Source organism: Larimichthys crocea, chromosome III, assembly GCF_000972845.2.
Source record: "Larimichthys crocea isolate SSNF chromosome III, L_crocea_2.0, whole genome shotgun sequence".
Classification (NCBI taxonomy): Eukaryota; Metazoa; Chordata; class Actinopteri; family Sciaenidae; genus Larimichthys; species Larimichthys crocea.
The window spans coordinates 33,088,524-33,111,758 of NC_040013.1; the positions used below are offsets into that span (position 1 = coordinate 33,088,524).

Here is a 23,235-nt window from a genome sequence, read left to right on the forward strand (position 1 = left end):
GAAATAGTAATAAAACAACAATAAAAAATAAGAATTATTATTATTTAGCATCTTGTAATAAATAAGAAAAATAGTGTAACTGTACCTTTAACAAGGTGAAATCAGGGTGTGGTTTCTTGGTGCCAAAGTTTCCGGATCAGCATGCTTGAGTAAATAAAGCACAAGAAAGACAGAGACAGAGGGACACATCATGTCAGACCGGTCACCTCAGTTGACATTGTGTGTCTGCTGTGGTTTATAATGGGCAGACTGGGGTCCTGTGTGTCACCGCGTGCTACAGACAGGCTCTCACAGGTGCACTAGTCAGACAGGTTCGGACTGGAAACCTTTTGTTCACTTCTTTTGAAGGGTGATGTAGCCAATTGGAAAGTTATCATGAAGATAGTCGCAACTGTAGCGCTTCTACAACTGTGTTTATCTGCGACAGGTGAGTTTTTTTAACTGATGGCTGACAGCCAGGTAACACAGGTGTGTATGAAAACTCTCCTCACGCTGCTTTCTTTTTTCTTTTTTCTCCCTCCTCTTGTCGCAGCGGAGGTTTCGGGTAATGGCTCCACCGAAACGGTGTTGACAGCCGCGTTGGGCGACGTTGTTCTACTTCCGTGTTACGACGTCGGTACTGCAACGCCGACTTTAACGACATGGATGAAAGATGGACGAGAAGTCATACGAGGTGGTGGCACTTCACCGAGTCCTTCACCTGCCGGTCAGCGGCTCGCAGTCCTACCCAATGGGAGTCTGAACATCAACGGGGCGACACCTGGAGATGAGGGCATCTACCTGTGCAACTCCACCATAGGCAACATCAGCTATGTGGCACGTGTCGTGCTTCAAGTAGTCAGTGAGTAAACACATGCATGCCCTGTTATGAGTCTAGTATTTATATTGAAGCAGCATTTCTAGTAGACACAAACTGGTTCTTCCACATATCAGGGCAAGGCCTTACATGCAGTGCTGTGATCAGGCCACTTACTTGAATAACACACTGTAAAAAGACTCCATTACAAAGTCCTGCATGTCAAAGTATGTAAGTATAAAAAAAACAAAAACATTCTCCATTAATTCATTCATGTTTGCTTTCGGGTGTCACGGTTACAGAGTTTGTTTTGTTGATTATGAAAAAGAAAATCATCAAAACTGGAGTTGAAAAAATAGTTGCTAGTTTGTTTCCTGTTCATCGATGAAGACACTGATCATCACAGGTGTATCGTACTCACTGTTGGGTATTTCAATTTTAGAACAAAACATCATATTTTATAGGGTTTGTTTGCAGAAAGCTTCATTTGTAAAGTAGTTCAGTGAAAAGTACATTATTTCTCTCTGAAACGCAGTAGAAGTAGAAAGTGGCATGAAAAGAAAAGACTAAAGTACAAGTACCTCAAATTTGTGCTTCACTACAATGCTTACATGTTTATAGTTATATTCCACCACTGGATGAATGATACTGTGCTGGACAAAAACAGAAATAAAGAAGCCCTCCGAGTAGGATGCAACTGACATCTAGTGATTTAATGTGTCATGCTTTTTAAATAAATCATTAAGTTTAGAGACAATTTGCCAACTGATTTGAAAGAAATGACAGAAAAGCAAAGGAGTTTTCAAGAAATCATTTATTTAGTTTTCTTATCAAAAATGTCAAACATCTTCTGCTGATTTTCTTTTATGTAATAGTAAACTGAGCATCCGTTCACATGTTCACCTTGAGCTTTAGTGAAATATGTCCCTACCCACAGTTTTATAGATCAAACTTTAAAGTAATAATTAATCCAGAATGGAAATAATTGATGTTTGAATGCTTTTAAAGGTCCAATATGTAAGTTTAAGGAATGTAAGATAGAAATGGTAAATATTATGTATAGCTGTGTTTCATTAGTGTATAATCATCTGAAAATGAGAATCGTTATGCTTTAGTTACCTTTTTAAAATTAGCCTTTCATATCTACTGATGCTGCAGGTCCTCTTCCATGGAGTCAGCCATGTTTCTACAGTAGCCCACTACAGACAAATTCAACAATTTGTGTAACATTTGTTTATTCAATGTGTTCTTCATTCTGTAAGTCAGAAAATAGTGAAAAATGCCATCCACAGTTTTCTGCAGCCCAAGGTGACGTCTTCATAAGTTGAGAAACTGAAAACCTCCAAATTAATTGACTAATTGCTTCAGCACTAGAGAAGAAATTTAAACATGTATTAAAGAATATCCCATTGCCATTAATGTTGCGTTCACATCTGAGCAGCAAAGTCTGTGTTCATCTTTGACTTTAACAGATCATTGGTCCCTGACCACACTCCCATTACGATGCTATATAGATTTATCAAGCGATCAATACCTCTCAGCTTGATATTAAAGGATAAACACAAGTTACACTGTCAGAATTTGTATCAAGAAATCTCATTAGTCACAATTACAGGCAATTCAGGCTTGTTAATAATGATCAATCAAATCATAAAAAGCAACATTACAAATGTACTCTTGAGAATAATGTGTGATGTTTTATTGAACAGCAGCACTGTTTGTCTTCTTTCAGGTGGTCCAGAAAATGTATCTATATCCATCGGCCCAGCCACTGCCCTGTCCAATGGCACACTCATCGCCTTTCGGGGTACGACCGTCTCCTTTAACTGCTCCGGCCTGTCCCACCCCTCACAGGAACTCCGCTGGTCCTTCACAGGTGCCTCGTCTAACAACGAGTCGCTGGTTGCGACCTCTGATTCCTGGCTGGGCTTCACAATAAAAGACATTCAGCCCAGTGCTCAGGGAGTTTACAGCTGCAGGGCCAACAACACCATCTCTCACCAGGCTGTCAATATGAGCACACAGCTGCTAGTATACTGTAAGTACCATGAGCAGAATTCAGAATAAATGATTTAGACAGGTAAGTGATAACTGTGGCATGATTGTAGTAACCGTATAACAACAGGCTGATTTTAGGATATAGGAGGGTTAGGTTAGATTGAGTGCAGTGCATTAATGAGAAATTTATTAGGAATAATAGAAGCTATTCACCAGTATTTGAATGTACTTTTAGATATCTGATGATCTAAAAAAAAAAATAAGGGGAAAGTTGAAACAAAGGTTACTAATTAAATTAATTATCAAGTTGTCTTATGTGCACAAAAAAGTTAGATTAAAAAGTAAAAGATTTCCTCTGCTAAACTTTAAAAGGAAAAAAAAATCCATCACTATTTGGACTTAATTTGACCGTATGCACAGTTTGTTTCTGCTGTAAATCAGTTGACTAATTAAACATAGCAGTCCAAAGTTGATTTCTGTGTTTTTTTGCCAGCTCCCTTATTGATGTTTTTGTCTTGTCTAGATGTTCCAGACAGACATCCAGAGTGTATGTGGGTACCAGCACAGGACCCCTCCCACATCCAGTTCAACTGCACCTGGTTTGGAGCGTATCCCACCCCGACGCTGCGCTGGGCGGAAGAAAAGGGGGCAGGACACGTCTATGCATCTGAGGTGACGGCCAGTCTGTCTGTGACACTGAACCGCTCCGCGCTGCACGACAACCAGACACTGAAGTGCATGGCCCAGCATCTAGCACTCGCTGCAGGAAAGAAGAAGTCGTGTTCGTTTACCCTCAGTAAGGATGTTGTGGTGAAATGAGCCTCTGAGATGTCCAACTGTTGAATCTTTTATGTGCTTTCCACTTTAGAGGCCAATGAACTGCACTAGGACCCTTCAGCAAGCAACAATTGTGTACAGTGTTCACTTACGTTAAGTTTTCTCATATTTTGGTTTTATTTGTTCAGGTTTCGAGGCCTCTGTCATGCAGAAAGTTTTTTAACATTGGGGTTAACATGGATTTATTTTTGAGATATCCATTTCAGAGATTTCTGCCTCCACCCTTATACAATGAAGGTCAATGTTATCTTGTTTCGAGGCATTCACAGCATTGAAAAAGTACGTTTAAAAAGACATTAAGAAACCTTGCTTCCCACCTAAATGTCCCCGTTACTCTGGATCATCCACGGAAAACACACAATGAAACTATTCACAGCTCAGATCTGATCCACAGCTCAGATCCAGAGTAACTGACACTGTTTCTGGGAAGAGAGGGTTTTCTTTAAAGCTGCAAACACCTATTTATCATTGGATGTTCCAATGAGTATCATAAATGATATCGTCCTTAATAACCTCAACCGTCATTCGTTTGCCTTCAATTTTAAGCACATAGTGAGACACAGTTGGTAGAGTGCCCATGAGGACGGTGAACTGTTAGTGAGTCAGTCAGTAGTGTGATCATCACAGGACAGAAACTGCAAACAATGAGGTGATGCAAAACTGTGATAAGTTAGCCTTATCAGCAATCTTTGTAAAGCTTTGAGCTCTACCTGTCTACCACTGCACGTCTACACATTGTTATGTTGTTATATGTTAGGAGTACTTCTCCATGTGTTTGAGAACTGAGGAGACCACTTCCTATTCTTGCATGGTGTAGCATTTCAGCTGCTCAACAGTTCAGTCTCTTTTGTCATATTTTACTACACCTGCTGTTGGAATACATACAGAATATGTGTGTGTGTGTGTTTGTCATCAGCTTGCTGAAATAAGCAAGGCAGTCACTGAAAGAGCATTGTCTACTTGGCAGCATATGTATATATGTATATCATTCAGCATTAACGGTGCCTTCACAAATGTCCAGGTTACCCTTTATGCCATGTGCACTAATGCACCCGCAATTTATGTTAAAAAACATTATAACAGTCTGTCTCATTAATTGTGAGAAGAATCCATTCATTGTCTGTCCATCTCTCCCAGAGCCTCCGTATCCTGAAGGTGAGCCGTTGGCCATGGCTCAGGAGACGACCAGTGTAACTCTAACCTGCACTGAGACCGCGTCGATCCCTCCTGCAGACACCACCTGGAGAAAAGGGCTCCAGCAGGAGGTCATTGTACCTAGTTCGAAGTACGTCTTGTCTGAGGAAGGCCCCGCCTTCAAGCTGACCATACACAACATCAGCAAGGACGACGAAGGGATCTACTTCTGCCGCAGCGAGAACCCCCTCTCTGTCCGTGAGCTGGAAGTCTACCTCACTGTGAGAAGTGAGTGAGACATTAATGATTTAAAAAAAAAAATCCAAAACATGTTCAGCGGGTGACATGTTTGGGAAGGTTGCAGGCCATGCAAGAACTTTCAGATAACAGAAAATGTGCATATCTTTGCATCATTATGCTGCAGCAGAGCAGTAGCAATGGAATGGCATTTTTATTGAGACCAGTCCAAGACAAACATGTCGAATAGTCATGCTGTTTTTTTCAGCATCCTGCTTTGCCACACCTGTCAGGTTGGTTGGACTTTAATGGCTTCTACCAGGGTTTTTTAACAAATTTGTGAACAAAATTCGAGAGATATAAAATATAGAGGCATAATATAAACAATCCTTTTTGTGTGCATTCACAATCTCTTTTAATTGAGCAAAAACAAAAAGTGTTGTATTTATTCTTTTGTTGTACATGAATGAACCAGGAGACTCAAACAATGAGCCAGTCATTACAGGTGTGGAATGCTGATAAACCTGCTGCTCCTCCCTTTTTCTGCTTCATAACTTTCTCCTGTTGTCTTGTGTGTTTTTTTGTTGTTGTTGTTGTTTTTCTCAAACAGCCTCTTCTGCATACACTGGAGCCATCATCGGGATCTTTATAGCTGCACTGATCGTGGGATCAGCCGCTATCATAGCTAAAACAGTTTATTCCAGCCGACACCGAATTTGCTTGGGTAACTTTTGTCCATCTTTGCAAAATAAGCACGGAAGTCACAAATGCATGCAGCGAACGACCTTTTGCACACATTAAATTTTCACATAGTTTTGCGTCTGAAAACTGACACAAAAATATAAATCATAAAAACCTGCTAATTTCACAATTTCTGTTCCTATTTGTGTTTCAGGTGGTGGCTTTGGGTGAGTATCTCATATTTAATTATCTAATACTGCATGCTTATTTTAGTGACCCAGTCCATTATGTGGTGCAAAAAAGACGTCTTGGAAAAAGCGGCTGCAAATTATCAAGAACAACTTCAGTTTGCAATCTTATTCTGCTGCATGTTGTCTCCCTTTCATCCACTACTCTAGTGCATACACGCTGGACACAAGTCATAAAAAAAATAACATTATGATTGATGGCGGCTGGGTGAAATAGTGTGAAGTGCCTCTCCATTAAGAGCGGTTCTTAATGTGCGTGTATATATGGGGCAAAGCAGCGTAACTTCATTGATTATTTAAATCTCCTGATGCACTGACAGGATTAGTCAGGATCTAATGTTAAGATGTCTGTGTGAGTGAGATCTTTTGGATGTATAGAAACATCCGAAAGGTCTCACTCACATAGATATCTAGGTTCATACAGACAAATAGTTTAGCCCTCCTTAATGCTGAGCTCCATCAGAGCTGTCTAAAAAAATGTAGTCCAGAAACTAAAAATGTCTTCTGTCCTGTGGAGTGTATAACTACAGTTTGTAGTTTTCCAGTTTACAAGTCCCACAGTAGTTGCTGTGACATTACTGTGTGCATAGAAATGTCAAAAATGACTCTCTCTAAATACATCAATAAACTACACACACTAAATAAACCACCTACAGGACCAGGTAGTGGTGGAGTGAAATGCCCATGTGAATGCGGGTCTCTAAATAGAAGAAAATAATTTGTTCGGGTGGGTGGCGGGTGGATTATTTGTATGTACATGTGAATCAGGAATCCACATATCACAACCCTAGATACGCCTGGTAGAGATCTGCACTCTTCTAGTTCATTATTTCTTTACCGTAGTTGTTACATTTAAATGATTGTAGAATGCAGTAAATCAGATTTTTAAGTCTCTCTCTTAATCGAGTGTCCCTTTTGTATCAGTTTGGCATCAGTGTTCAGTAGTAATACTGTATGAATCCATCAGAAAAAAAATTGTATTTTATCCCCTTTTAATTAATTTGCACATTATAACGACATGAGAGTGGGTTCATAATTGTTAAAATGTGTTTTTCCAGCTGTGCACGACTTCTAACTTTGCCTTATTTAATTGCATTGTGGGACCAATGTGTCAACATGAAGCAGCTACTATGCATACTCAGACATCTTTGTGTAAACTCTGTGGAGTTTTTTATGTTGTAAATCCAGTGATTCTGACCAGAATACACTGTGTGTATCCTTGAGGCCTGATTAATGTTGTTGACTGCAGTTTCTTCCCCATGAAACATCTGCAGAGCATCTGTGTTTTCTAGATGTCAGTATTTTTGTTCATTGCTTTACTTGGCACGTTACTGACAACAGGCTAACCAGTGTGAATGAACTCAGTTCTCTAAACCTCTGTGGAATCTGGACATAGATGTTGACACAACACAAAACAACTCCTGGAATGCAGCTAATAACATTTTTAGCCGTGTGAAAGAGTCTCAGGTATTTGTTGTCATATAGTCCGGTTTCGGACATGCACCTCAAATGTTCTAATAATCTCTCCATTTTCTAGGAATGTGGAGGAGGACAGAGGAGATGTTCTGAGTTTGGTGGAGTCAGAAGACGAACATATCTTTCAAGATGACGTACCCAGGCTGCCTCCGTTAACCAACGGATGCCACACAACGCTTGTCCAGATACATCGAATCCCATCGAGTATGACCACATTGTGGCATTGATATTATAGTTTTAAAAATGAAGTGTTAAAAATGTGTGGTCATGTAAAAATGTCTCTTTTCTTTTTTTTAAGGTGATCATGAGGATGCAGAAACTGCTGCTGACACAAGCCCTGAGCAGCAGGAAGAAAGTGTACAGACAGAAGAGCCAGCGGATCTTGTAACATTTTAGGTATTGGGTGTTTTTAGTGTTTTATTTTAAGATATATAATATTTACTCCCAATGAGAATGTGAACCGAATCGGTGGAAGATTATTCATTTGTTATTTTTTTTAAAACAGGGTTTTGTAAGCTTATTTCTATGATTGATTTGTTTGTACGTCATTTTGAATATGTTGCTCTGATATTGAGATTCATGCAGTAAATGAACAACACAACAAAACGTGTGATCGTTGGCGTCTTTTTTTTTTTCTTTCTTTCTTTGGTGGTGAAAAAATGGCTTTGTCATATGTCACCGCTGATTTACGTACATCTCCACCCTGTGTTGTAGACACAGCATACAGATGAACGGTGACTATCTCATGCTAGAATGCAACTCTAGACTGGAACCATTTCAACAATGTGGTGGAGTCGGTTTGTCACTTCTCTTGTTTTGGGTTTGTTCAAAAAAATCAAGCCAGGCTTCAGGATATTTGATACACGGGCAGTTCAGCATGCTTCCATAATGCAAACAGACACCCGGTATATGATACAACAATGCAAATTAAAAGGATAAAACAACATTTTAAAGAAATTAAAACATGACAAATAAATAATAGATAAAGTGTAAAGCAGTGTTTAGTTTGTTCTGTCTGATTTAACATGGTTGGATTTCAGCATCGGTCTGTAGATATAAAAAGTATTATTTTCAGATGGTTTTACACTAATGTAAACATAATTATGCATATTATATTCAATTTCTGCCACATTCTGTAAATAGAGCCTCCTAAATCTGACACACTGGACCTTTAATTTAATCTAACCTGCTGGAGATGAAAGGACATAATCGGATATAAATCCCGGCATTATGATATAGTTTTATTATTGATTTGATGTGGCTGTTAATCCAGATTACGATATTATGTGAGATATAAAATCAGGTTACAATAACGCACGTTTTCTATGACACAATAAAGCACATTTTGTATTTATTTTTTAATCTGGCAAGAATATGAAATCACCATATTGTAATAATGACATCACCAGATGAAAGTTGTTATGTCATCAATGTTTATCAACAGTGGAAAGAAACAGGCTAATTAGGTATTATAATTTCATGAAGGGGGTGTGGCGTGTGAGGGCTTTAATGAGGTTACGTAATCGAAGAAAAACGTGACTACGTTGTGAAACAATTGCAGCCAATGGCAGAGAGTGAGTCAGGCAACAGGAAATCAGATGAACATTTGGGTTTTTTCTCACATTTTCCACTTGACACACAAACAGCGTGCGGTTGGAGTAACCACGCAGAGTCCGAGCTGCGTCCGGACATGACAGAGTCTCCTCAAACAGGGACGACGTTTGCGGGAAGTGAGCCATAAAGCGAAGAATGTAAAAGACGGACACGATGTGCTCCACGGAAAACAACGCGGAGCTACAAGCGACATGTAAGTCCCGGATTTATTTAATACAGTATCTGAGCTGGGTCATGCTGTCATTGCGACGCTCCGTAACCAGGCGGCGGTCCCTGGAGAAACCTCCAGAAAACACGCACGGCCGAGCGGGGACGGTGGTAAGAAAATAGGGAAGGAAAGGGGGAGATACGACCCCGAAACCTGTCAGGGAAAGATGAATCTGTCACCTGCTGAATTCATGTTTCCTCTCCGCTCTTCTTCTCCAGCGTCCGACCCGGCACTTATCCTGGAGCTGAAGACCAGGCGCCCACCGTCTCTGGAGGGCCGGGCGGGATGTGAGACCTGGAGCGTGGACTTCTCCCCGGACGGAGGCTGGTTCGCCTGGTCCATGGGACACGGGATTGTGTGGGTGGTCGCCTGGCCTCTTGACTCCGAGTACGTTTACCTGTACATTTAATCCACGCATGACGCATTCAGGTGCACCTCGTACACTGTAGCTTCTAGAAACAGGCCAGGAGTAACATTACATGGTGGCTTGTCTTTCAATTATTAAATCCAATTCTAACTAAATGTAAAGAAATCTATAAGAATAAATACCTTTTTGTTTAATCAGAAATATAATAAAACTGACTGTAGTCACCACTTTGCATATTCTATGCATTTATTTACATATTTATTACATTATTGCAGAATTTTGTGGCTGTTTTACATATACATTTGTCCCTTCATGTCAAAGAGTCACTTTATGTCTCATATCATCTGATTCTGATAGCACCTTTTTATTTAGTTATTTCTTATAAGAAATAGAGTAAAAAAGCCTAGAGAGGATTTCCTTTTCTTTTCAGCTCCATGTGTTCACATGGAAATTTTCAATATCATTGCCAATAAGTATACCATATATCAGAACAATATCTTTTTAGATACCTAAGTTTGGCACTAAATATGTCAAATTGCTCCAGTGCATCAATGATAAGCCAATAATTGTACCTTAATAAAATAGTAGTCTAAAATAAATAGTTTTGAACTGTTTTAGAGCATAAAATACTTTTAATACTGGTCAGGTCTCCGTCCATACCATCCTTAGTGATCAAACACCAGCCACTATTAATATGAAGCAATGAAAGTTGGTAAAAACAAAACCAACCATGTGAGTTTTTTTTCTATGGTATCTGCATACTTGATGCTCTTCTCACCCACAGAGACAGTCAGGATGGAGAGACTGACCGAGGAGACAAGAGCTTCAGTTGTGGTCATCCGGTGTGGGGTCTTGCCTTCGGGCCCAGACCTCCAAAAAGTGGTAAATCAGCACGCCCGGCTAGGACACCACCAAAAGGGAACAGCCTGCTTCTCGCCACGGGCTTAGAGAACGGGGTGATCAAAATCTGGAACGTCTTATCAGGTGAGATTTCAGCCGGCGAGAGTGTTATCTGTGATGTTTGAAGATCAGTTGTAGCTAATTAAAAAAAAAATGCTTTCTGTGTTTTTCAGGTGTTGCTGTGTTTGATCTCCATGGCCATGAAGGCGTTGTAAGGGACCTGGTCTTTCCTCAGAACGGGACGCTCACTCTCATATCATCTTCTCGGGACAAGACGTTAAGGATTTGGGACCTGGCTCATAAAGGTATGTGCTGTATTTAATAACTGGGGACTGGAAAGTTTTTGAATGTTATCACCAACTCTTGTCTGGGTGCTCACAAACAAACCTTCCCTGACATGATCAAAATGCAATGCAAACACACAGTTTCACAAGAAGGTAAATAGTTCAAGGTAATAGCAGGTATTTGCATAAAGGGTGGAGATTACTAAAGAGCAATTACAGTATGGAATATCGTCTGTGTTTATTTGCTCAGGTTTTGTTTAATGTAGACTGTGGATCATTTCCAAAGCATCGAAAGTGTTTTTATATTGATCTCCAACCTCTTAGGCTCCATTTAATGTCGATAACAATCAAAGAAATTAAACCTGTTGGTGTGTTCAACACACGTGGGACACTTCCGTAAGGGAATTAAGATAATGACCGTGCCTTCTCCGGAACTGTCAACTCAGAGCTCGATCTTTCATAAAGCTACTAATATGACAGAAGACATTCATGTCAGCTGTACATGTTTCTGTATTATTTGCGCTCAGTATTTGGTTTGCAGACTACATGCAAGGCTTTTTCCACAGCTGACTGAATTGTCTTATTTCGCAGCATCCTTGAATGTCGCTCCTGCACATTGAACTGTCCTTGCTCAAACATTAAAGCCATTAAACGCTCCGCAGACTGGATTTTTCACTCTATATTGACTGAAAGCACTCGCTACACAAGGATGTTTAAAGTCTAAAAATAGGAAATAAGCATTAGCTGAGTGCAATTTCAGTTTCTGCTTCTTTCAGTGAATTATCGCTTCTCCTCTGTGTTTTGTCACCGTGTAGTCCAACTGAACCAAACCTTCTGTTCAAATGAAAGAGGTTAAAGCAAACAAACGTTCCTGTTGACACATATAGCAGTCACACCCTCCAGCACTATCTCATTCAGTTCAATTTATTTTGTCTGTTACAGGTAAAAAGGTGCAGGTGCTGTCCGGCCACAAAGACTGGATCAGCTGCTGCAGCGTATCCTCAGACTGTAGTATGATCGCGTCTGTCGGCAGATTTGACAGAGTGAGTTATATTGTTGTAAAAGTTTGTTGTCAAAGACACAAAGGTTGTGTTACTGTAGATCCCGGAGGACATTATCTTCCGTAATGTTTGTTGCTTTTATGTATTTATAGACTTTTCATCTACGTGTATTTAAACTACAGTACATCTAAATGCTAACTCAAAGATTCCCTTTTCCTCCTTGGTGGTTTTTGTGCAAAAGAGGCGAATAGTCAGCGCAACTATCAGCTGAGGAGAGTGGAAACTCTTTTCTATTGCAACTTTGTGATTTAGGCTGATAAGGAGAGACATAATCTTGCATCTTTCAAGGACACTGAAATCATTGCCAACTAAAGAGAGAGTTCTCCTAAGGGAGGAATCTGTGCAAATATTCATACACATTTTTGGCCACAAGCTTGTCTCTGATCTTAAGAGCAGTGTCTCCCCTCTAGTTTTAGACTACTGTATTTGCTGGTCCAGATGGGTTTAAGTGGGTTTCCAGTGCAGAGTTTGCTTGTTAGTGCAGTTGTCTGTCTCCCTCAAGCATGCAGCGATCTGGTTATCATCTGCTCCTGCGTTTAGTTGTGGTGACACTGACCGAGAGTTTAGCAATTTGTTCTCTTTGTTTAGAGACATCTGGAGCACTTTCCCCCACTCCTGTCAAACTGCTAATTTGTCACGTTCTCACTTGCAAAGAAAAGCAGACAGCATAACATTGTGTAATACCAGACTCTTAGATCACAACGACGCTTTAAACGGTTTGTTGCGTGTTCCAGCCTGTCCTGTTGATATCCATCACTGAGAATCAAATGACTAAACTAGATTTTCTAGCACTGCAACTTCTGCAGTAACTGAGCCTCGACTAAACCTACATTAATCATTCCAAAGTAAAAGCCTTACAGCAAGATGAAAACAAAACAAAACAAACAACTCATTAATGGTTAATGATTTTACATTTATTAGATGGTGTGTCTGTGGAGTCTGCGGTCATATACATTCATGAGGAACCTGACAGGGGGACCCCATAAGACCTTGCACCTCCTCTCGTCCTGCGAGTTCTCACCCGACGGGGCTCTGCTCGCCACTGCAGCTTTTAGTGGCTCAAGCTGGTGGATCGACCTCTGGGACCCGTACACGGCAGAGAAGCTGGCCACTCTGGTGTAAGTTTACACCCAGTCTCAAAATGTACTACTTTTGCTCCAAGTAATTTGTGGTGGAGTTTTATTTTTGATGCCAATATTCTCCAGGAAGGTGCATCCTACACTCTCACTATCACTGTTTACATCTGATGCACTGCCTGACAATATGTCCTGGTGTCCTGTGACTTGTGCAACCTGTCGAGACATTAAGGTTTTCTGACTGGCTGCTGGACACAGGACATGATTAATGTTGTTGGGGTTTTTTCTGTCCATAGCGACTACTTTGAAGATTACGGGCAGAACCAAATCTCATCAATACAGTTCTCTCCCAACGGTTTGTACCTGGCGATCGTGACTGATGACAGGTCAGTGTCATCTCATGATTTGTTTAAATATGTCATGATGAACTTGTTTATTGGCAGAACGATTTCAAACAGATGTAATGTGTTTTGTAGAGCTCTTCGGATCTGGGAGCCAGGAAAGAAAGGGATGGTGATGCAGACCAAAGCGGACCGCGACTCTAATGGACTCTGCTGCAAGTACCATCCACAAGGGGGAGTGGTCGCCACAGGGTAAAAGTCCTAAGTGTTTCAAGTGATTGGTGGTTTTAGAAATGTTGTAGCTTATGAAGGGTGGTGGCATGATGAAAAGAAGCATCGAGAACTTCTTAACCCACTTCCCCGCTGGTCAAATTTTTTTCAGTCAAAACAAAATTAGATAGTTAAAATTATTAGTCAATTAATTGCTCAACAGATAATTGAGCATTTAGATAATTGATAGTTGTATATAGGTAGATGCATCCTTTTTTAGTTTGCGTGCAGCTCATCATACAACCGTAACACTCGTCATACCCTCTCGTGACAGAACCAGAGACGGCCATGTGAGGTTCTGGAGGGCTCCCAGGACGGTGCCCAGCCTGTGCCACCTGTGCCGGTCCATCCTGCGCCACTCAGTCTCCACGCACCAGATGGAGCCGCTGCCCCTCCCCAAGAGGATCCTCGAGTACCTCACCTACAGAAACATCCCAGAACGCCTCAACACCTGCTGCTCCTCAGATGAAGAGGAGTGGGAGGGTTAAATAGGAAATGCTAACACGATGCAACTACTGACATTTACAGCGAGTGACTGCTATGCATTTTCTCATAATAAAAATATTTTTGTTTGCTGATTGAGATGCTTTCATTTAGCACAGGAAGCATCTCAGTATAATCTACTTTAGATTCATTCCAACATTAAGGATTTCATTTATTGCACTATTGGAAAATGATGCATAACTCTTTGTTCACATGCTTGACTTGAATACCCCAATTTTATACACTTAATTTATTATGTAAATAAAATGTATGGATTTATAATTCCTGTTTTCATCCTCACATGCACTACTACTGTATCAGCACATGAATTGTTATGTAATTAATGACAGAAACTGGACTTACTTATAAAATAGTTTTATTAAACAGATTTAAGCACAAGTACATGTCCCAGATGTTTTCTTCCACAGATGTATATGGTGTTATTTCACATATTCCTTTAATATGTTTTACCTCATTGCATATTTTAAGTGCCCTTACGACATGTCTTTTCTTTTTTTTTGGTACTGGAGTTACAAACAACTGCCTTCCTTTTTGCTCAGTTTGCACGCAGAAGTGAATGATTCAGATAGCTGCGAGCATTCGTGTCTGCACTGTACATCAACTCTGTGGAGCAGTGGTGGGCAATCACACTTGAGGGCATCTGTTTCTCTCTCTAAACAAACAAACTCAAGTCATTCCACAGACTTCTCATCAGTAATGTGAAAATGAAAAAACTCTACCTATTCTGAGCATCACAGCTACAAATGAGTAGACCCTTGAACCTCCAGAAAAGACTGTTAATGTTGTTACATGGACGAAAGCAGTAGGACGACAGACAATTAATCTTGTAGAGGAATAACAGATACTTGAAGTCGTGGTAGCCACCAAGGAGTTGGTGGAAATGTTTCTCTTCTCCAGTCGTCTGTGCTCAATAGAAAGAACTTTGTGGGGTTAAACGCAAAAGGTATCTACGAGGCCTCGCTGACCACAAGGTCTCTCACTGCCTGGAAAGCTGCAACCATGGAGCTCAGCTGGATCTTCTCATCGGTTCCTGAGGCGAGCCGGTGTCTGAGGAGACGACACGTAATAAGTTCAAAAGCAACAATTCTGACCACTTGTTACGTGCTTGTATGTAACCTGAGATTTGTGAAAGAAAGCACGAGGGATCGTACTTACTCGATGTCAGCCAACTTGATGAGCAGACCCATACGAATAGACGGAGGAAAGTCCACTTCAACGGAGGAGAGAAGAAATGATTCAGGTACTCGAGTCAAACTACTAAAACATTACCGACAGATACTGACCCCCAAAAATAAAGCAAGCTCACAGGACACCGTCTTAAACCATCGCTAACCGCGAACACGCACATGACCAACATTATTATGCAAGTACAGGGAATCAGCATTCTAAGTAAAAATGGAGATCTGGTTCTCCTTCTAGATATTTCTAAGTCATGTGATAATCAACACATGAACCACCCACACATCTACTAGACTTGCAAAAAGAGCTCAAAGGCATCTAAACGGAGAAATATTAAATACCTGAACCCTCCTCTGAGAGATGTGGGATTAAACCTACAAGTGCAGTACGCACTAGACCACCACAGCTAAAGTAACTGTTCTTACAGGAAAAAAAAAAATTCCCTTTCTACACACACGTTGCCATCTGCAGTGGCCTTACCTCTGTGTATGAGCAGATGAACCTCAGTGAGGATATCATGCAGGGCCAAACCTTTCAAAGTCTTGAGCTGAAGGATTTCTGGTGAGGAAGGCGTTAAAGAAAACAAACTGAACTGGTGTTACTGGTTTCTCAAGATGATAAAAAAAGGCTTGTGGTTCTTTGTGAGTGAATTATTCCAGTAGGTGAGGAGAAGGATACGCTTGTATGCTGTGTTGAAGTCTTTGTTGAGGGACCAGTCGAGGATGTTGGCTATATCGGAGCGGAGGGGGTGACCTGTGCAGGTGTACACAGTGTCCTCTGTGACCTTCCCGTACGCCATACTGGTGCTCTGAAGAGGAAAGTGTAACGTAGTTGTTTCTCAGCTGCCCGACATGAATGAAAAATACACAACGCCGCGAGGCACGGTGATCAGTAAGAGCATTTGCTCGTACCTGCAGTATGTTAAGTGATCTTCTCATATCACCTGATGATAAGGTCACAATGGCTTTCATCCCATCTGGAGTTATGTCAATGCTGCAACAAAAACAGATCTATGTGAAGCCGAATGTGTGGCATGTGTCATATTTAAAATACACAGCACAAAGAAAACACAGCACACCTAAAATAAATAAACTAAAATAACTGTAGATGGATAAACATTCTCCATCACACACACACTCACACACACACCTCTCCTCCTGTATTACGTGCTCCAGCCGTGGGATCATCTGGTCCGGGGACAGCGGGCCGAAACGAAATCTGGTGCAACGAGACTGCAGGGCGGGGATGATCTTGGACAGATAGTTGCAGATCAGACAGAATCGAGTGTTTTCTGTAAACTTCTCAATCACTGAAACAGAAAGAGAGAGATAGCAATGAAGATTTCAAAACAAATCACCCAGAAATAATTCGACTTGTGACTATATTAGACATCTGGAGTCACTGAAAACAATACTCCACTTGCAGCTGTGGTCTCGCCCTGAGTAGAAACATAAAATCTACACTCTCTAATCACTCGTGCTCATGTTGAGACCAAATCTTCAGATCAGACTGGTTTAAAAACAATACCAGGGTGTACGAGCAGATACCCTGTAATTCACCAGCAGCCAAATCGTCTGGCTGCTCATTGAGCCGTGTGGCTCACAGTGGGCGACGCCTGGCCGAACAGATGGCTTTACCTCGCCGCAATGCATTCTGGGCATCCTGGGTCATGGCATCGGCCTCGTCCAGTATCACCAACTTGAAGCCCTTCCTGGAGGACAAGAGGAACGAACAAGAAAAAAAAGGCAGCGGCTTAAATAATTGCAGTTTAAGCAGGCAGATCATTCATTTCTGAACAGAAGGGAGATTGTTAGTCTTACTTGAAGATGGTCCTGGTGCTGGCAAAACTCAGAACAGGACCTCGTACAACATCAATACCTCTGTCATCTGATGCGTTTAGCTGCAAGAAAACAAAGAGTCAAATATCAATAAGTCACGAAGCCACAAGGTCTCGTCTCGGGGATGCAGAGGGTTAAAGGCTCGGCTGTGTGAGTGTTTTAATGTTACTAGTGTGTTTCTTTTAAGAGTTGAGCTTTCAGTGCAACAAAGCAGGACAAGGAGCACTGCACGGTTTGTAAATGTAGCACTCACCACAAAGGCATGCTTTCCCCACCTGCATAAGAGATGTTCCCAATTTCTTTGTTTAATTTTTCAAAAATTAAAATCAGAAAACTTTGCTCAGACTATAATCATACCATCAAAATCTATAATCGTTGCATCCCTAAAACTACTGGTCATGTCCAAAATGAAGATGAAGCACCACAAAAACCTCAATACACCCAAAGCTTATAACGCGAGCTGGAGTTTTACCTCCAACACCATGGAGTTGAACTCTCTGTCCTTGTACAGCTGCCTGGCACAGGCGAGGATGGTGGAGGTTTTGCCTGTTCCAGGGGGGCCGTAGAACAAGAGATGGGGGAGCTTGTCCTCACTGATAAACTTCTGGACTGGAGAGAGGAGAAACAGAGAAAGGACAATCATCAACTGATGAACCTTGTTTGGCTGAAGCTGTTAAGGATGATATAGATTTATTCTCACTCACTGGTGCTCAGGATATCTTTGTGTGAGATCAGATCGTCGAGTTTCTGTGGTCTGTACTTTTCAACCCTGGAATACAGAAACAGAAACACATTATTATTGTTATTATTATTATTATGAGTAATAAATACTACTACGTCCAGTTTGCTAAAGTAGCAGCAGCAAAGTTGCTAAAGTAGCAGCACAAGTTCATTTCAAACGAGTAACATAACAGATTAGCAACGTGTTAACCCTAAAAAAGTATCGTTACCATGCTCTGTATACTAAAGTAAACTACAGACGGGCCTTATACCTTACCTTAAAATGTGTCTCTATTAAAGTAACATATGCCATCAGCTTACAGCTAACATTACAGACTTTATTATTTGGGTAATTCACAAACACATCATACAAATTTTGCGGATGGATTTCCTATAAGTGGCAACAAGGCGATGCTTGGTGCATTAACAGGCTGTTATATATGCTGAAATAAAGCTGACGTGTCTTCAGATTTAATATTTTATAAGTTTGAATAATCTTTAACGTTGTTTTGAAGGCTAGCATCACAACGCGGCTAGCTGTTAGCTTGTATCTACAGTAGGTTTATAAAAACTATCTGAACCCATCAGAGACAAACAACGAGCTCTAACTCACCACGGCAGATTCCTGCTCTGTGCTTTATTTGTAGCCATGCTTTCTTTTCACTGTGACTGTAACTCCAAGCCGGGTTAGCACGGTTAGCACGTTTGGCTCTACGTGATGTTGTGGCCGCGTTTGCCGCGCTCCACCGCTACAAAAACGTACGTGAAACGTCACGACGTACAACCAATCGGATCACGTTATGTTTGCTCCTGTGGGCGGGGTTTCAGTGACATTACGCACACTGTAAAAAACAAATGTGGTGGTAACAAGTAAACATAAAGTTTTTAATATTTATACTTGTAAAAAAACAAACATATTATTGGTCCACTTTGTAAATACACTTGGTGAGCAGTTTGATGTAAAAAAAATAAATAAATAAATAAAAATAAACATCGGATATAATTCTACCACCAGCCTTTTAATCTGTTCTATTTACTCAGTATATATAAAAATATCAGCTGTGTCTCCCTGCCTCATGAGAGATGACATTGCTGTGTACAGTTCAGACCCCCCCCTCTGCTGGCATCCCTGCACCAACCTTCTAAAGAGAGCAAATTGTTACAATCAACAATTTAACAGAGAGATTATATTATTATTGTATTAATAATAATAAATACATTTTATTTCATATGTGCCTTTCTGTCACCCAAGGACACCTTACAATAAATGAGAGTTGACAGCAAATAACAGAAACAAACAAAAAGAACCATAAAAGTATCAAAATCAAATTACAAGAATACAACATTAAAAACAGGTTAAAATAGGACAATGCAATTGAATCAGATGGAAAGGGCTATATATATATCTTATAATTTATGATTACTTTATAAGTTGATTTCACCACTGGTGTTATCAGTTGTTTATTAGTTTATGGTACTAATGGCTGTTCAAACAATAACAAAGTGATGAACATATGTAGGCTTACACACACATTTTGATTTTACTTGATTTTAAGAAACAAAACTTATTCACCCCCTTTTTAAATGAACTTTACTCCTAAATTGCCTTCTTCATATTAGAATTCTTTATGCCAAAATTGTGTGAAAATGCCAGTTCAAGACAAACCAGAATTAAAAGAAAGAAACATAATCTGAGGGCCAGTCAACTGTCCAACATCCTACATGCAGGTCATTAATAATCTTCAGATCATTTGAATCTGATTTTTTACAATTAGATAAAACATATGGGATATTTTTTTCTAATAATGCTGTGATGACAATCAAATTTGCTTATTTCTATATATACATGATTACATGATACGTGATACATATTTTTTCAGGCAACATGATTTGGATTATTATTTCACCCACTACCTTATAGCAGTTGTTCCCAACATTTGGCTTATGGCACCTTAGAATAAAGCAGTGTTTTGATGCCTTATCACAGATTAGTAACATAAACGGTGAGCAGATAAATCAAAGATGGACTTCTAATCCTCAGATTGTTTCATTTGATCAATCAATCATATACAATCATGTTATAATTATGACCCCTCACATTTATCATGGGATCAACTCAAGGGGTCTTACCCTTACCAATGCCATGATAATTAAAGGTTCAATGTATTTGCTATAATTTCTGGTTTTCATGATGTTGGTCTCTAAATATTTTCCTTTTGAACAAGTAATCTCATTGAAATCAAGATCAGTTTTGCAAGAGAGAGTTGAGTACAGAAGAAGGAATAAGAACAGAGACGAAACACTCATAAAACACGAACAAGCAGTGCTCAGCAGCATTACTACAGCATAGAAGTACTTTGTTACAGTAAAACTCTTCAAACTTTACTTGAAAGCTATAAAAGTTAAAATACACTCAAAGCACTAAAAGTTACTCATTCAAAATGACTCATTTCTGAACAATGTATAATACTGTATAATGTGTACGTCACTTCATTGCAACTGACAAAGTTATTTCACACACATTTCTACTACTGGATCTTTTGAGAACTCCCCCAGGGCTCAATAAAGTTTTATCTTGTTAGTCTATAATTTTATTTATTAGTTGATTATATTGCATATAATATTTTTCATATCATCATCTAAAAAGCAATGTAAGTAATCAAATGTAGTGTAGTAGTTGTCTAAAATCTAAAATAAATACTTCAGTAAAAGTACAATTAGCTCTTCTTGGGTAAATACACATTATACCACTGCATACAAGCACACACAGTCATCAGGAACAATCAAACATATCTTTAAAAAAATCACTGTGATGTCATAATATCTATAGAAATGTGTGTGTGCGTAGAGTGGAGGTGAGTAGGTGTCCCGTATGGCAGTGTACAGTGTAAAAACACGATGATACTCCATCTTTCCTCCAAAAACACGTGAAAGGTGTCAGCTTAGTTCCTCACACAGGCCTGGAGATTGGCTGAAGCACTGTGTGTGCGTGTGTGTGTGCGCGCGTGTGCGTGTGTGTGTGTGTGCGTGCGTGCGTGTGAGCCCAATTTGCGCTGAGTGAGCTCGGCGCGTTAAATCTCGCGAGATCGGCCCCTCACGGCGATGCCTGGGCGATGCGATGCTGTTGCTGTTGCTGTGGGTTTGATTGACAGGAAACATGTCGGTGTGGTGGGAGCGAACCGGGATGCAGCTGCTGCCAAGGGAGACAGGGAGTACCTGCACCCAGTCCACACATCAGCACCTTTAAAACCACCAGGCTTTCCCCACCGATACGTCTGCTTATGATGCGCTGAACAGCTTTTCTTTCTCTTTTTTTTTTTTAAAAAGAAAAAAAAAAAAAATCAATTTGAACCGAAAGGGGCACCCAATGGATGCTGTGGCAAACCGTGTAGTCCCGCTCGGTATCTTCATATTGTGTTTGATTTAGCCTACAAACCAGAGACACCTTGATGAAACAGCAGGAACTACGAGGACTGTTGTTGCAATGGAGTCGACTCTCTCACGGCTCAAAGCCCGTCTGTAAACCTACAACATCTCGTTTCATGGCGTTTTGCAGGTTGCTCCGTTTCGTGGGCTTCTCCACGTTTTTTTTCTGAATTATTATTATTATCATTATTATTTATTATTATTGTTTTTTGTTTTGTTTTTTCTTAAAAGTGCAACGGGAAAATAACCACCACTGCTCGCAAAACTATGAACGAGGAGATGACAAAAAGCGAGGAGCAGCATCTTAGTTTGCAGAAAGCCTTGCAGCAGTGCGAGTTGGTGCAAAATATGATAGACATAAGCATTTCTAGTTTGGAGGGTTTACGGACCAAATGTGCCACATCCAACGACTTGACACAAAAAGAGATACGAACGCTGGAGGTAAGCACCGTGTGAGCGGAATGACTGAATCTCTGCTGTGCATCTTCATCTAAATCAATACGGAGGGGCTGTCATCGTCTTATTTCTAGGCCACTATGCATATTTTTTTTTTTTCAGTGCCAGCCCCCCACCACCACCACCACCCCCCTTTTTTTTTTTTTTTTTTTTTTTTTCTACGACAAACTGCTTTTCTGTTGTCTGTGCTGTCGTTGCATATATATAAATATGCAAAGATTGTCTGGCTAAAGCCGACAGCTATCTGTGTGTTGTGCAGTGCAATAAATCAAGAGGCTACACGGGGCTGCAGTGGGCTGTTATAGACTTGCGCATTCTGCAGGTGGCGGGGAGAGAAGGTGGCTCTTCTCCATCAGAATAATATCAGGCAAGCCGAGGCCTATAGACAGCCCGTGTTTACAATCCATTACCAATATGCCAGCCTGCGCATCTGTCCTCGCAAAGCGAATCCAGGCCCTTTTGCTGTTATGCAAGGCGAGCAGGTTGACTGAAATTGTACACAAAAAAATATCGTTGTCCGTTTAATTGGCCCGTGGGGTATTCCGTAAATTGCGTTACGTAATGTCCATAATATCCCGGTGTTTGTGTTTGAGAATATCAGTGCCCGTTTTGAAACCACTTAAACCAGTCCAACACCCCTCCCTCCCTCTCACAAGTGAGAGGCTGTTACGGGACATAAAAAAAAAATGCCATAAAGTGCGATAAGGTCACTGAGAACTCACTATTGAGCAAAGCAGACACAGCAAAGCATTAAGGGCCCGTAAGAATGTTATGGTGATGCCCCAGGAGATTAAAACAAATACCATTAAGTGCAATAAAGTGGCCATAAACTCACCAGCTGAGTATCTGTGTGTACCATCAACACACTTTAACTCCCAGTGGGAATATAATTGAGATTTGACATAACAATATCATAAAGTCACAGGAATATGGTGCTATATATATATATATCATAAATGATAAGTCTTATATTAAATGCTTGTATGTCTGAGAGAACTTTGTAAATGTTGCACAGACACAGAATCCAAATAGGAGAGAGAGAAAGAGAGAGAGAGTGAGAACTAATATGAAGTACAAATGTGCTGCCAACAACACGGTGAAGATAAATGTTCACTATGTTCCCAAAATGCCTTGCAAAGCATTGTGGGTGCTGGATTATTTGTTATAATCATCACAGAGATATTACAACATATTACTATTAGCCGGACAGATCCTTGTGAATGTTTTTTTTTTTTTCAACTAAGATTTGATTGAATGTGTTGTGATTTCACAAAAGCTGTAGGCTATAGGGTGGATGAATCCTTTAGTTTAAAACAGTAAAACAGTAAAAGTAAAGATATCACAAACTGTGATGCATCGCTAAGGGACTACATGAAAATGATTCAGTGGTTAAAGGCGGTCAGAAAAGGTGGAGGTTGTTTCTTTTTCTTGACGGTGGGGTAGTTTTTTTGGACGAGCACAGTCTTTTATTTTCATCCTGAACTTATCTTTCATTTTAGCCTTCCTTTGCATGATCGTGAAAAGTTAAATAAATCAAAAAGAAATGAAGATGATGCACATCAAATCATATTATCCTTTAAAAGG

General features: G+C 40.3%; 4 protein-coding genes across 7 annotated transcripts in view; 3 read left to right on the plus strand and 1 right to left on the minus strand.

Moving 5' to 3' along the window:
• Positions 1 to 135: 135 nt before the first annotated feature.
• vsig10 (V-set and immunoglobulin domain containing 10) lies at positions 136 to 8,018 on the plus strand. 2 transcript variants are annotated; one of them, XM_019272004.2, is made up of 9 exons: positions 136 to 427; positions 533 to 841; positions 2,529 to 2,834; positions 3,318 to 3,590; positions 4,769 to 5,053; positions 5,613 to 5,726; positions 5,898 to 5,910; positions 7,469 to 7,611; positions 7,706 to 8,018. In XM_019272004.2, exons 1-9 carry the CDS (start codon positions 376 to 378, stop codon positions 7,801 to 7,803), a joined length of 1,593 nt encoding a protein of 530 aa, XP_019127549.2. In that variant the 5' UTR covers positions 136 to 375; the 3' UTR covers positions 7,804 to 8,018. The 2 variants fall into 2 exon arrangements, with proteins under 2 accessions (XP_019127549.2, XP_019127550.2); XM_019272005.2 differs by lacking the exons at positions 5,898 to 5,910; positions 7,469 to 7,611; positions 7,706 to 8,018 and adding an exon at positions 5,819 to 5,842 and having other exon boundaries at positions 5,613 to 5,770.
• A 925-nt stretch (positions 8,019 to 8,943) lies between these two features.
• On the plus strand, positions 8,944 to 14,729 carry wsb2 (WD repeat and SOCS box containing 2). The gene is made up of 9 exons (XM_010732961.3): positions 8,944 to 9,214; positions 9,448 to 9,616; positions 10,381 to 10,580; positions 10,670 to 10,801; positions 11,723 to 11,823; positions 12,763 to 12,959; positions 13,214 to 13,303; positions 13,394 to 13,510; positions 13,803 to 14,729. The coding sequence occupies exons 1-9, from the start codon at positions 9,175 to 9,177 to the stop codon at positions 14,014 to 14,016; spliced, it is 1,260 nt and encodes a 419-aa protein (XP_010731263.1). The 5' UTR covers positions 8,944 to 9,174; the 3' UTR covers positions 14,017 to 14,729.
• rfc5 (replication factor C (activator 1) 5) lies at positions 14,371 to 18,554 on the minus strand. The gene is made up of 11 exons (XM_019272012.2): positions 18,383 to 18,554; positions 17,754 to 17,818; positions 17,522 to 17,658; positions 17,032 to 17,111; positions 16,849 to 16,922; positions 16,361 to 16,520; positions 16,123 to 16,204; positions 15,890 to 16,019; positions 15,692 to 15,769; positions 15,188 to 15,242; positions 14,371 to 15,079 (listed from the first exon to the last, which is right to left on the minus strand). The coding sequence occupies exons 1-11, from the start codon at positions 18,418 to 18,420 to the stop codon at positions 14,980 to 14,982; spliced, it is 999 nt and encodes a 332-aa protein (XP_019127557.2). The 5' UTR covers positions 18,421 to 18,554; the 3' UTR covers positions 14,371 to 14,979.
• Positions 18,555 to 20,619: 2,065 nt separating this feature from the next.
• The window catches only part of ksr2 (kinase suppressor of ras 2), a 92,303-nt gene continuing 89,687 nt past the window's right edge, over positions 20,620 to 23,235 (plus strand). For 2 of the 3 annotated variants that reach the window (XM_019272011.2, XM_027278106.1), the window contains exon 1: positions 20,620 to 21,636. In XM_019272011.2, the coding sequence (XP_019127556.1) occupies positions 21,463 to 21,636 (174 nt within the window). In that variant the 5' untranslated portion in view covers positions 20,620 to 21,462. The remainder of the gene's footprint in view (positions 21,637 to 23,235) is intronic. The other variant, XM_019272010.2, reaches the window with a different exon arrangement.